Source organism: Aspergillus tubingensis, assembly GCF_013340325.1.
Source record: "Aspergillus tubingensis WU-2223L DNA, scaffold_6, whole genome shotgun sequence".
Classification (NCBI taxonomy): Eukaryota; Fungi; Ascomycota; class Eurotiomycetes; order Eurotiales; family Aspergillaceae; genus Aspergillus; species Aspergillus tubingensis.
The window spans coordinates 2,472,088-2,485,440 of record NW_023336280.1 but is presented as its reverse complement, the minus strand read 5'-3'; the positions used below and the strand labels follow the sequence as shown (position 1 = coordinate 2,485,440).

The 13,353-nt window shown below is 45.3% G+C and overlaps 5 protein-coding genes across 5 annotated transcripts; 1 reads left to right on the top strand and 4 right to left on the bottom strand.

The window, feature by feature from the left end:
* Positions 1–65: 65 nt before the first annotated feature.
* AtWU_04578 (pyridoxal phosphate-dependent aminotransferase) lies at positions 66–1,850 on the bottom strand (the record flags this gene model as incomplete). The annotated part of the gene is made up of 9 exons (XM_035499689.1): positions 66–353; positions 431–854; positions 916–929; positions 994–1,147; positions 1,210–1,282; positions 1,336–1,441; positions 1,500–1,584; positions 1,640–1,708; positions 1,777–1,850. The coding sequence occupies 9 exons, from the start codon at positions 1,848–1,850 to the stop codon at positions 66–68; spliced, it is 1,287 nt and encodes a 428-aa protein (XP_035355582.1).
* Positions 1,851–2,703: 853 nt separating this feature from the next.
* On the bottom strand, positions 2,704–4,571 carry AtWU_04577 (CAIB/BAIF family enzyme; the record flags this gene model as incomplete). The annotated part of the gene is made up of 4 exons (XM_035499688.1): positions 2,704–3,249; positions 3,309–3,803; positions 3,867–4,165; positions 4,223–4,571. The coding sequence occupies 4 exons, from the start codon at positions 4,569–4,571 to the stop codon at positions 2,704–2,706; spliced, it is 1,689 nt and encodes a 562-aa protein (XP_035355581.1).
* A 940-nt stretch (positions 4,572–5,511) lies between these two features.
* Positions 5,512–8,298, top strand: AtWU_04576 (thioesterase domain protein; the record flags this gene model as incomplete). The annotated part of the gene is made up of 1 exon (XM_035499687.1): positions 5,512–8,298. One exon carries the CDS (start codon positions 5,512–5,514, stop codon positions 8,296–8,298), a length of 2,787 nt encoding a protein of 928 aa, XP_035355580.1.
* Positions 8,299–8,959: 661 nt separating this feature from the next.
* AtWU_04575 (alpha/beta-hydrolase) lies at positions 8,960–9,316 on the bottom strand (the record flags this gene model as incomplete). Its single annotated transcript, XM_035499686.1, has 1 exon — positions 8,960–9,316. One exon carries the CDS (start codon positions 9,314–9,316, stop codon positions 8,960–8,962), a length of 357 nt encoding a protein of 118 aa, XP_035355579.1.
* A 1,578-nt stretch (positions 9,317–10,894) lies between these two features.
* Positions 10,895–13,211, bottom strand: AtWU_04574 (serum response factor-binding protein 1; the record flags this gene model as incomplete). Its single annotated transcript, XM_035499685.1, has 4 exons — positions 10,895–11,391; positions 12,652–12,785; positions 12,843–13,043; positions 13,117–13,211. The coding sequence occupies 4 exons, from the start codon at positions 13,209–13,211 to the stop codon at positions 10,895–10,897; spliced, it is 927 nt and encodes a 308-aa protein (XP_035355578.1).
* Between the last annotated feature and the right edge of the window lie 142 nt (positions 13,212–13,353).

Sequence of the window (13,353 nt, the reverse complement as noted above, 5' to 3'; positions counted from 1 at the left end):
CAGAACCAAGCATTGAGCACAAACCCTATGGCCGGCATCACTGAAAAGCTCAATCGCCATCTACATCAAACAATATACCTCTTCAACCCAAGCAACCGCTGTTTTCCCATTTCCAACACCTCATCTTCCTTGCAAAACACAAACCGAAGAAAATCCTCACCTATATGCGCATGATCATCACTATAGAATTCCGACGGCGGGATAGCAGCCACCCCGATCTCCTGGATCAAAAACCAGCAAAGCTTGAAATCCCTTCTTCGTTGTTCGATATGTTCCGGAAAGGAGTAATCGCTGGGAATCTGCACCTTGGACAAGTTCACCAGGACGAAGTATCCGCCTTCGGGCTCGGTGTACTAGGAACTCTTGTCATTATGCAGGATCTTTCTTCCTTCCAAGTCTCTAAATGTCAAAAGAAAGGGGGAGCACTAACTGGTAATCCCAAAGTTTCAAAAACCTCACAGAACAACCTCATCTTGCCCTTCATTTCCTGCTGACTATGCTCCCAGAAGCCGTTTTCGTCTGCCTTCTCAAAGGCAACCGCCACTGCTTCTTGTAACGGAGATACACTACTATAGCAGATGCGAGTGTGTATCGCGGAAACATTCTTGATGAGCGGCTGTGGACCGATCAGGTAGCCGATTCGCCAGCCTGTGGCGTGAAAGGCTTTGCCGGCGGATGCGACGGTTAGTGTGTGGTCGTAGAGGTCAGGGGAGAGGGTTGCGATTCGCGTGAAGGGGACATAGTAAAGGTGGTCGTAGACCTCGTCAGAGAGGATGAGAAGGTCATGTTTTAAGCAGATGTCGCCGATGCGCTGGAGTTCTGGTTCTGTGAAGACTTTTCCGACAGGGTTGTGACTGTAGCGCGGTGGTTAGTTTGTTGGCTTGGGGAGGTGTAAGTGAAAAGGGTTGTGCGTACGGTGTGTTGAGAATCTGCGGTTGGCTAGTAAGTATATGGAAGGAATATAGAACAGACAAGAGGGAATACGTCTCATACAATCATCTTCGTGTTTCTGTTTATGGCTTTCTCGAGCTCTTCAAAGTCAACTGTCCATTCAGAGGCACTTGATATTGCCCTGTTGCTGTCCTTTGGAGGGTGAAGAGGCACGTAGCGAGGGATACCACCGGCAAGTTCAATTCCACTTCTATATCTATCGCACGATGGCTGATACTTAGATGTCTAGATCTAATGACTTGGTTGGGGAACACCTACTGGTCAAAGAACGGTTCGAATGTAACGACTTCATCACCGGGACAAATGAAGGCCAGTAATGCACACAGCATGCCTGCATATTAGTTGAATCGCGACCAGCCAGAAGTATCTTATCTATAGGCTTACCTTCATTCGCACCCGAAGTGATGACGACCTCGCTTCCCTCGTCAATTGGTCTCTCGAGAAGTTTCGAATAAGCAGACGCAATGGCCTTTCTCAGACTTGGGCGGCCCTGTTGTACTCTCAGTATGGATCAGATCTATAAATTGAAGTTATTGCTAGAATCCTACCTTCGTTGGAGCGCACTGATTGCAATCAACCCTATTGAGGGCTTCCTTGGCTGCATCTATAGCAAATTGAGGCGGATTAAAGCCACTTGGTAGGTAATTAGGTATATGATCAGCCGCGCGAACAGAAGGAACAGGCTCACAAGAAGCCTTGTCCCAGGTTCACGATTGGTTGGATTGGAGATATTGCGGCTGCTTCGTTGACGATTGACCTGTAGATGCTGAGTTAGTCTTTCATGTCGTAAAGGTGTGTCGATGAGCTTGAAGATGATGGATATACCAAACATCCAGCCTGTCAGAGGGCACTCTTGGCGCTGGAGGATTAAAGGCCTTGGTATTGCTTTGCGCATCCATGCTATCTCAATGACCTAGAATCCTTTGTTTTTCTAGATAAAGTTGTTTCTCCGCGAAAGTACAATATTCTGAGCGGCCGGTGAATCTTTTGAAGAGGTAAAGCGTAGCGTCAGAAACTCTGGGGTGTATATTGTATTAATGACAAAGCATGGATATGATATGAAAACAGGGTCAAGTCCTTTGTATGGAGAGGTCAACACCTATATGTACCCCATTATCTTCTATTGGTCACGGAAACTATATCCCGTAGGATAGAGATGAAAGTATCATGGTGCATATGCTACTAAATGCTGCAAAGGGGCAGTAAGGGCTTACATTCCGAGGCAAAACCAAGGTCGGGATGTCACCAGGTTGCTTTATTACAGTGATGACCTCGATTTTTGCCTTCCTGTCGTCATGCACCCACAAAGCGCAATTATGACAAGCGGGAATTTGAACCGATGTGCAGGACTGACTCAGGATGGGCGTGGCGAGATAAACGCACCGTCAGTATTGTAACCCTGTGACCTGTTTAATACTGGGATTGTATGCAACCTACTAATATAGTGGAGCTGCATGTGAAGGAATCTTTTACTTCTACATCGAGCAGTAATGAAATGTCTTGGTAGAATGGGAGTTGGGAAAATGAATGGATGGGACATCAGCATACTAACACAGAACAGGATGGGCGGACATATGCGAGTTATAACTATAATTCAAAATCGAACCAATTGGCTCAATCAGATGTGCTCCAAAGCCCGTCGCTGCAGACCTCATTCGTAGACTTCCCTGTAATCTAACTCAGAAAACCCAGGATCTGACACCCTGTTCTGTCCGATGTTGCAATCCGTCTCATCTGCAGACTTGCATAGGCCTAAAGCTTCCGTGAATCCTGTTCTTCAGGGAAATCCCAGGATGGAGATGCATCTGCACCGTTTGGTCGGGTTGCGCGAGCGAAACCGTTCACGACCCCCTCAATCTCAGCTACAGGTCGTACAACCTCCACGTCCGCACCGTAGTGATGAGAGTACCACACCTCTGTCAGGTTCTTTTGGCGATTTTCAGGAGATGGTTCCGCGAAGAGGTATGGAAATTGTTCCCTCATGACCTCTAATGCTAAGACAGAGCTGCGGCCAACGCTATCGCAGAAGCGTATTTTGGAGAATGCAGGAGCAAAGGATTTCTGCAGCTGTGACTCCACCGACTCAGGATACTTTCCGGTAGCGTAGAGTAGTAAGTTAAACTGCATTAAGGAGACCTGACCAATATATGAGCCGCCATATTGAGCCCGATTGTAGAGGCCAGTCAAGGCAGCGATAGCACCCATACAGCCCGCGCCGGAGTCTGCTATAGGCAACGGGGATACCATGGGCTCCACACGGCCGAGGAACCTCCCATGACACCTTGCAAACCCGGTGAGCTATCTGCAGGTCAGTATTTTGTTATGTCCCTGCAAAGCTTATTTTGTGTGTAACATACGCAATCCGCTATCTGTTGCCATCCCGGGCGATGGCACCATTCGCCTTCATGCCCAAAGCAGGTTTCGTCTACGTAGACAATGCCTTTCCCACGCTTTTCTGCCATAGCAGCCATAGCCTCTGAACTGTATCCAAGTTTTCGAAGCGCGCCAGGGCGGTAACCATCAATGACCACGTCAGCTTCGGTGAGAAGGGCTTCAAACTGGCGGCGACCCTCGTCAGTTTTGAGATCTAATTCCACAGCACGCTTGCCCATGTTATTGTCGACCTGAAAAAATGGTACGTCAGGCACCGTTGGCGATGTAATCTTCAAGACATCCGCTCCATATTCGGCTAACGTACGACCGATGATGGGCCCTGCAATGACACAACAGAGCTCCAAGACCTTGACGCCTTCGAGTATCCTAGGACCCCCACTATGGTTGAACACGGATGGAGGTGCCTCCCCTGGCAGGCGCATGACCTTCCACCATGGTTCCTGAATGTTCGTTCTACCCTGCCCGGTAATGTGAGTATATCTTGGCTTTTCTGTCCGTGTGAGCTGCAAGGATCACCTTACATGAGGGGTGTTTATGAATTCCTCATACTCATACACCGTTACCCCTGCTTGCCGATGAGTCTCATTGAGGGTCTCTAGCTCAGCTGCAGAGAATTTCTGAACCTGGCTTTGAATAGTGTTTATGATCTCATCGTAGTTAGTGAGGTCCGCGCAGTGGCTGTCTAGGCCGATCATATTCAGAGTAGCAGTGGGGTTCAAAGAGCCATGAAGATGGAAGAACTCGTTATCATTCTGGGTCCGATACATACTGGCAGCCATGCGCCGGTACGGATTCGATTGTGCAGCATGGATATCCGTATCTTCATGTTGTCAAACCCCGCTCCCTGCACCATGGAAAAGACAGCGACTTGTCTCACCTTTCAAGTACCTTTTGACCTCGGGGTCAGACCGAGAGTATCCATCGATATTGGTGACTAGTGCCTGAAAGCCAAAAAGCGTTGCCCTTTCAAGGTTGATTGTAGTCTTTCGTTCATGTGGCTTAGTTTCTGATTGTAGATCCGCTATCAAAGCTGCCAGGGCCCCTTCTATCCCTTTGAGAGCGGCCAGGGTCTCAGTGACCTTGAAAGGGATCGGATAGTAAATCGTATCTGAATCAGAATAAAATTGTACTTGGCTAGTAAGAATATCGACCGGAAGACCGAGGCGTTCCGAGTTCTGACGCAGAAGGTCGAAAATCCTTCTTGCCTCTTCTGAGGGCCGATACATGTTGCTAGTTACCGGTGAAATGAACGATGCAGTTCGGTATAGAGCTAGCAGAATTAAGTTCTTGTGTTTTTGCTGACTGGTGTCCGCAATCCATCTACACATCAATGTATCAAGGCCTCATAAATAGCCTCAAGAATCAGTGTCTCATGTTTAACCCAAGTCACCGGTATCCGAGGCATGTGAGATGGGCACAATCCCTTGCATAGATTATCATCTCATCGTCTCCTCTCACGAGTCTGACTCCGACCATCCTCGAGTGACCGTACCGAAACAATGCAACTATGACATAGTACTGGTTTTATCAGGAAGGGAGTGCCAATGCTTCCTACAGTATCAATGGATGGATAACCGATCGCCCCTCGCTGATGCAATCCGTTGTCCCACATCCAAAATGGGAACCAGTACAGAGAAGATGTAATAGAACCGAATAGGAGACAAGAAAAGCGGGGTTCTCGGCATTTGCCAACCCTGAGGTAGTACGGAGAATGTTACCTCATACAAAGGATCTGTGACGCTGGTCTCTAATTATAGAGAGATTGGGTCCGATGATGTGCGTAATCACCTTCCTGGATAGTTTATCCGAGGCGATACTTTGGCTATACAAGGACAAGCAAAATGAAAGGCAGATCGTCACATATTTGCCAGGAGGATCCTGCCATGAGTGGGCTTGCGCATCTTTCCAGCCCGCATTCTGATTCCAGCCATGTCATCTTCCCATGCGATCCATTCGCAAGCAAGATAAAATCAGAAAATGTGGTTGCTTAATCTTTCTATGTATGTCGAGATGTATAAAATGGCATGTCTAGATGCATGCTTCCGGGATTTGCCAAACAGTCGCATCGAACACTTCTTTTCTTCTCGGTTCTGGCACAAAGTTTTGTCATATCTCTTCACATTCATTTGAGCCCTGACTTAATTATTTACATTATTTACTCACACAATGACGGCGATTTCTTTGATAGACATTCTCCGCAAAGCAGCAGAATACCAAGGGCTTCGTGGTGTCTGTGCTTACCCTCCTGGCTATTCTGGGATCGGCTCTCCCACGAGGTTGAGTTACACAAAGCTCGACTCGTTGGCCACAACTAATGCCATACAATTACGCCGGCTGCAGTGCGACACCAAGTCTCCTGTCATACTCCTTCACTTTGAAGACCATCTGGACAATATCATATGGTTATGGTCTGCCTTATATGCAGGTTGCATCCCTGCAATGTCCACTGCTCTACCTCGAAATGAAGATCACCGGATAAGACATCTCTGTCACCTAAGCGAGCTGTTCGAGAATCCTATCTGTCTAACTCGGAGAAGCCTCCAAGACCAGTTTCCAAAAAAGGCTCCTTTGCACGTTGTGACCGTAGAATCCTTGAGTGATCCACCAGCCGACTTTGCCGCTACTACAGAAACCAATTCCAGAGTACCCATTGGCCGCGGTGGCTGGAATCCTGCTTTGTTGATGCTCACATCCGGAAGTACTGGTCTACCCAAAGCTGTGTCCTTGACGCATAATCAGATCTTGGCTTCCCTTCAAGGGAAAACCCAATGCTTACGCGTTGATGGCACTGGTCACTCGTTTCTGAACTGGATTCGTCTCGACCACGTGGGAAGTTTAATCGAGATCCATCTCCATGCACTATTTGTCGGGTGCGATCAGGTTCACGTCCCATCCGACGAGATCATTTCTCGCCCAGCCTTGTTCCTCGATCTCATAAGTCGACATCGGGTGGTTAGAACATTTGCACCCAATTTCTTCCTCGCTGAGGTTGGCCGCTATTTGGAAGCCCCCGGACGAGAAGATGAACCTCACTTTGACTTGAAATGTCTGCGATACATTGTGTCTGGTGGGGAGGCTGTTGTTGTCAGTACCGGTGCAAAAGTGTCGCGATTACTGGCCCAACACGGCGCACCTGAAAATGTCATCATCCCTGGATTCGGCATGACCGAGACTTGTGCAGGGTGCATCTATAGTTTGGAGTTTCCTGCACATGACACTTGTAACAACAACGAATTTGCTGCTCTAGGCAGATGTGTTACTGGCGTTGAGGCACGAATCGTCTCCATAGCGACGGATAGTATTCTCGCGTGTCCAGGAGAAGTAGGCCACTTGGAACTCAAAGGCCCGCTTGTATTTTCTGGTTATTACAACAATCATACAGCCACCAACGAGGCCTTCAGTCCAGATGGCTGGTTTCGAACCGGGGATACAGGCTACATAGACACAGATGGCAGAATCAATCTGTCCGGCAGGACGAAAGAATTGATCACTGTCAACGGCGTCAAATATGTTCCGCAGCAGTTGGAAGCCGCTATAGAGGACGCCAAAATACCGGGGATTGTTTCCGACTGTGTGATATGCTTTCCATTCCGTCCCAGGGGTGCAGACACAGAGAGACCTTGCGTCATATACCAGCATAGCTACTGCGTTAGAGATGCCAAAGCTAGGTATGAGACGATGACTGCGATAACGCACCGCATTACAATGATAACAAATGTGCGCCCGTATATTCTGCCTCTACAAAGTATAAAGCGCACATCCCTGGGGAAGCTTCCTCGTTCTAACCTGCAGCGGGAAGTTGCAAGTGGCCATTACAAAATGGAAGAAGCTACTAACAGAGACATGATCAAGAGATATCGACAATCAATATACAGACCACCCGGGTCCCCGACCGAGCAAGCAATCGTGGAAGAGTTAGCAGAACTCTTATCCGTACCTCAAGAAGACATCGGAATCGACACCGACCTTTTCGAGCTTGGCCTTACCTCATTAACGCTTATCCAGCTTCAACATGGCTTGCGGTCGAGACTGTCACTGAATGAGCCAATCCCCCTCGCCACGATGATGGCCCACAACACCGTCCGTGGTTTATCTGAAACATGCCAACATCACCACCAATACATCCCAGCTGTCAAGCTCCAGCCCAACGGCAACAAAACTCCTCTATGGCTCATACACCCCGCCGCAGGCGAAGCTCTCATATTCATCAACATGGCCAAGCTCATCACAGACAGACCCGTGTTCGCATTCCGTGCCCGCGGATTCCACCACAAGGAGCCATACTTCACCAGCATCGACGAATGCATCCGTACCTACCACTCCGCCATGAAGAAGCTCCAACCGAACGGCCCTTACGCTATTCTCGGATACTCCTACGGAACAATGCTAGCATTCGAACTTGCCAAGTACCTCGAGAAACAAGGTGATCAAGTTCAATACTTGGCTGGACTTAACCGCCCTCCATATGTTAGTCCAATCCTGAAGAAAGTTACATGGACTGACTGCCTGCTTAACATTTCTTACTTTCTCGGCCTTCTTTCTCGTGATTCGTACCGGTCTCTCATCACGGAGCTCTCTGGACTCCCGAAACAAGAAGCTTTGGCCAGAGTAATCGAGGAAGTGGACCCAGCTCAGCTTGTCGCATTGGGTTTGGATAAAGGCGGCCTCGAGCAATGGATAAACGTTGCCTTCAGCCTACAGGAGATAGGAAGAGATTATGAGCCGAATGGAGTGGTGAATGCCCACATGGATGTTTTTCATTGCACTCCATTGGAGTTTTTGAATGTCACACCTGAAGAGTGGAAGAAACGTCTAGCTGCTTGGGATAACTTTTCAAGGCAGAAGGTTGAATTGAATCATGTGCCAGGTGACCATGCCAACGTCTTGGGACCGGACCATGTTCAGGTGTTTGTGAAGCGGTTGAATGAGGCAATGGCGTTGCAGGGTCTTTAGTACTTAGTCTCTCTGTCTTCACTTGAAGCGGTGTAGTGGCAGTATGTGAGTTTATGTGCTGTTATCTATATAGCAAACACCTGCTACCTTTTTTTTTTTTTTTTTTAAAAAAAAAAAAAAAAAAAAAGTTACCTGAAGGTCAATGGCCGTTGAGATTTGCAAAGAACAGTAACGGGGAAGAGTATGGCGAACCGCAGCCGCGCGATGAAACCTCCCCCCGGTTGGAGTGCAATGATGTCCTACCAAACTTGTTTACTTGTGAACTGTGCCCAAGTAATCAATTGTTATTGTGTGAAGACTGTATTGTCTACATAGATCTATGTAAATGTTTCGGTCTCAGTATGTGGTGGAGAAGTCGAAGATCACAGGTCTTCGGTACTGATCACTTCTCTTTAGGACGATAAAATGGGTGAGCTCAGTGTCACTATTTAGTCAAGCTACGGAGATGTGTATGTCAGATGAATATATGTCTTTGTCTAATTTTGAGTCTCAATTCTAGCAATTCGAAACATGCAATTTGAAGTTTCCAAAGTTGCACATATTATATATAAAATGGGGATATAAGGTATTGCACATGTTTTCTAATTCATGTACATAGAATTTCGATCAGTTGACAGCCTATCTCGAGCACTTTGAGAAAGGTATATACACAGCTGCCGACTTAAGCACCGGTCTTCTCAAGGAATTTAGTCATTGTTGCCAAGAAAATAGCCTGAGCGTCTTCCAGGTTCCAATTCTTACCCAGCCGATAAGGAACATGGACTGTATTAGGAGTTTCAAGCACTTCAACCTTATTATCCTTTTTCTTTAAGTTCTCTGTAAACTTTATGATATTATCATAGAAAACTTCTGATGTACCAGCATTGACAAAGACCAGGATATCCAGCTGAGTCTCATTTCTTAGGAATATAATCCAGGAATTACTGCTATCCCACCTCTCAGGCGTAAAAGTCTTCCGGCCCCAGTCAAGGAAATTCTGTTTGACAAAGTCAGTGTTATAATTGCGGTTCGGGAGCATATTCTTAATAGATTCAGTGCTCAGATTAATCTAAGGAGACAATAAAACTGTACAGCAAGGTAATGGAAGCGCCGGATTCTCCTCATTAATGTAGCGGAGCAGTGCCACGATAAGATTACCACCTGCAGAGTCGCCAGCGAATGCAATCTAAGATACTGGAATCTTGAGGACCTCGAGCGCATAAACATAGGCAGTAATTCCATTCTGGAGAGCAGCAGAGAATGTGGTTTTCTTATCCCAAGACAAGCGGTACTATATAGCAAATACTAACTATCCGGATATTTTATACAGTTTATCAAAACCTATATTACTGGTTTCCCCGGGACGATTACCGAACATCACATAAGCACTCGGGTAGAGTGAATAGTCGCTGTAGAGATTTAGCTGGGGCCTCCGGGAACCAGACAGCCCCAATAGATAAGGGCTCAACTCCCGGAACTGAGCAAGTGATTCCCTTGTGGACTTCGGATTGGGTCTGTTGTTCTTGGCTTTCTTCTTTGGTCTGGGTGGTGATGGTCTTCTGGGGTTTGAGCACAATGAATTGATCTCCCAATGAGCCTGCTTCCAGTGGCTTTGGCCAGAGTTTCTGAACCGTCGTCCAATAATTCCTAAGTCTTGAGGAGCGTTCTACAGCAACGAAAGCAGCAAACGAACAAAACAAACAGAAGTTAATAATAAAAATTTCTTTATTTGAAGTTGTAATCAAAGTTACTATTCTCAATTCTAATTTAATCAACCTGTTAGAAGCTGGCTTTTATATATTAATTATAATTAGATTTATTGACTGTTAAATATATTTAATTTAGAAATATATTATATAATAATATCCAAAGTATCTGTAAGATAATTATTATTAATATAAATAATATCTTTGTTTTTCTTATTTATCTTTCTAGTAAGTTCTTGGATTAACTAAATAATCTCAATTAAAATAAAATAATTTCGAACCATGTCTTTTCAGTCAGTATAATATATATAATAAAAATAACTTAGATAGATTTTTTTTTATAATCTTTCATAAATCTTCTAGTTAATATCATCTTCTATTTCTCTTCTTGTGGGAGAAGATAATTAAGTTCAGTTATCTCATCGGTGTATACTCTGAACATGTAAGATCCTTGTTCTAACAATGATAGATGCTGGAGGACTAGGTAGTTGTGACAACCAGTCACATGCCTGGCAGAACTTAGTGAATTGAAGCTTATAAAGATGCGCGTTCTGAGTCTGTTGACTCAGAATTCTTGTCTTTTACTGGATAGTCTAGTGGAATAGATAGCCAGATGATTCACTCCTGAAGCGCACCAGGCGGGATCATGACAGTAGTCGCATTCCTTCCAGAGATTAGTTCTCCTCTAATTTGATACATAGAAGTTCCGGTAAACATCATGCCATCGGCTAGCAACACTGGAGCTTCTACTTATTACGAAGAACATGGAAATGGCGGTCGCGGTGGTCGCGGTGGTGACCGTGACCGTGGCAGACGCGGTGGCTGGAGACCCAGAAGATGCCGGTTTTGTGGCCGCGGGGGCCATTCAATCGCGAACTGCTACCTATACCGCGGGATAGAAATACTAGGAGCTAGACGCGTCGCGGTCGAATGGCAACAGAGGATTCGGCGGCGCCACTATCGTCACCGCCAGCAGTATCAGCACCAGAGTCAGCACTACCAAGGCCACCATCACCATGATCACCACAACCACAACCAGCAGTATCAACACCAGCAGCATCAACACCAGCAGCATCAACACCAGCAGCATCAACACCAGCAGCATCAACACCAGCAGCATCAACACCAGCAGCATCAACACCAGCAGCATCAACACCAGCAGCATCAACACCAGCAGCATCAACACCAGCAGCATCAACACCAGCAGCATCAACACCAGCAGCATCAACACCAGCAGCATCAACACCAGCAGCATCAACACCAGCAGCATCAACACCAGCAGCATCAACACCAGCAGCATCAACACCAGCAGCATCAACACCAGCAGCATCAACACCAGCAGCATCAACACCAGCAGCATCAACACCAGCAGCAGCAGGCCCAACAGCAAGCGCAGGAGCATTCGGAACTACAAGAACAACAGGAGCAGCAGCAGGGACAGGAAGGACAGTAGAAAGAATATTCAGAAATATATATTCTCAGTTAAAAAACTATAATACAATAATAGTAGCAGGAACAGGAAAGACAGTAGAAAAGATATTCAGAAATATATATTCTCAGTTAAAAAACTATAATACAATAATAGTAGCAGGAACAGGAAAGACAGTAGAAAAGATATTCAGAAATATATATTCTTAATTAAAGAACTATAGTATAACAGCAGTAACAGGAACAGGAAGAACAGTAAAAAAAATATTCAGGAATATATATTCTTAATTAAAAAGTTATAATATAATAACAGTAATAAGAACAGGAAGAACAGTAGAAAAGATATTTAAAAATATATATTCTCAGTTAAAGAGTCATAGTACAACAGCAGCAACAGAGACAGAAAGAACAGTAGAAAGGATATTCAGGAATATATGTTCTCAGTTAAAGAGCCATAGTGCAACAGCAGCAGCAGGGACAGGAAGGACAGTAGAAAGAACATTCAGGAATATATATTCTCAATTAAAAAGCCATAGTGTAACAGCAGCAGCAGGAATATAAAAAATAATAGAAAGAATATTCAGGAATATATATTCTCAGTTAAAGAATTATAATATAATAGTAGCAGCAGGAATAGACAAAACAGTAAAAAAAATATTTGAAAATATATATTCTTAATTAAAGAGCTATAATATAATAGTAACAGCAGGAATAAGAAGAATAATAAAAAGAATATTTAGGAATATATATTCTCAGTTAAAAAGCTATAGTATAATAACAGCAGTAGAAACAGGAAGGACAGTAGAAAGAACATTCAGGGATATATGTTCTCAGTTGAAGAGCCATAGTGCGACTGTATCTCTATTAAGAATGGCATGCGCATGCGGAATAAAAAAAAAAAAAAAGAAAAAGAAAAGAAAAGGGATCGAGCCCCAGTCTGGTCACCAAGATGATGTACGCACTAACGGTAACGAAGAGATGAAGCTTATGGAAGGTAGAAAGGGTTCAAGGCAGAATTAATTGTTCGTGAGTAAAAGCAGCTACCTGGAATTGATCAATAAAGTATGTTGGTAGACCTGGTACCGCACTTAAACTTTGTACTCATGGCTCTGGCTACATGGCATGCTCTACTGAAGCTTGCGTAAACACATTTTAAAACTGGAGTGTGACTGTCTACCTCTGCTAGATTTAAATCATCGCAGATAATGCTCCTTCTTTCAGTAAAAGGCCGCAGTCGTACTGGAATACTTTGCATCAACCTCCACAATCACTGAGGCAATAGTAGCCTTGTCCGCAGTCGTGACCTTGGCTTGAATCTCTGCCGAGAATACAGTAGCAAAATATTGAAGGAATTGGGGATTCGCCTCCACCATACTGACAACTCAGGCAGAGGTGAAGCCAGGCTTCTATGTCATCTGTCAGACATCTAACCCACAATAGCAAGCAATGTTCGAGAAGCAAGTGAAAACACCGTTATCGACCAGTTTGTCAAGTATGGCAAGAATATCCGGCTTGAGGTCCGTCACAGAGTTTGTGACTCTTGTGCTCGTCGCAGTCGCAAACGTGCTAGAGGCGATGGCATCGTTCATGGCTTGGTTCAGATCATCTTCCATATCGATCTCCTCATCCTGACTAATTTGCAATCGTCCTGTAGAACCCATCGAACGTGACGCTGAGGGCGGCGATGTCGGTTTTTAAACCGTACACGTCGATCGGAACCGTGGCTGCATCGCGTTTCTGCAGGGTTGTAGCCCACGTGCTAGCACCCAGAAGCAGGAAAATAAGTGGGGTTACAGGCATAGTGCCAGAACTGATTTGCTCGGTTTTTATCGTTGAATTGTTTGTTTTTTGGTTTTAGGCCAGGTCTTGCCTCTCCTGGATAAGTACTGCCCTATGGTGTTCTGAAGCAACCTGGAACATATAAGTCATAGTACATGTGTAC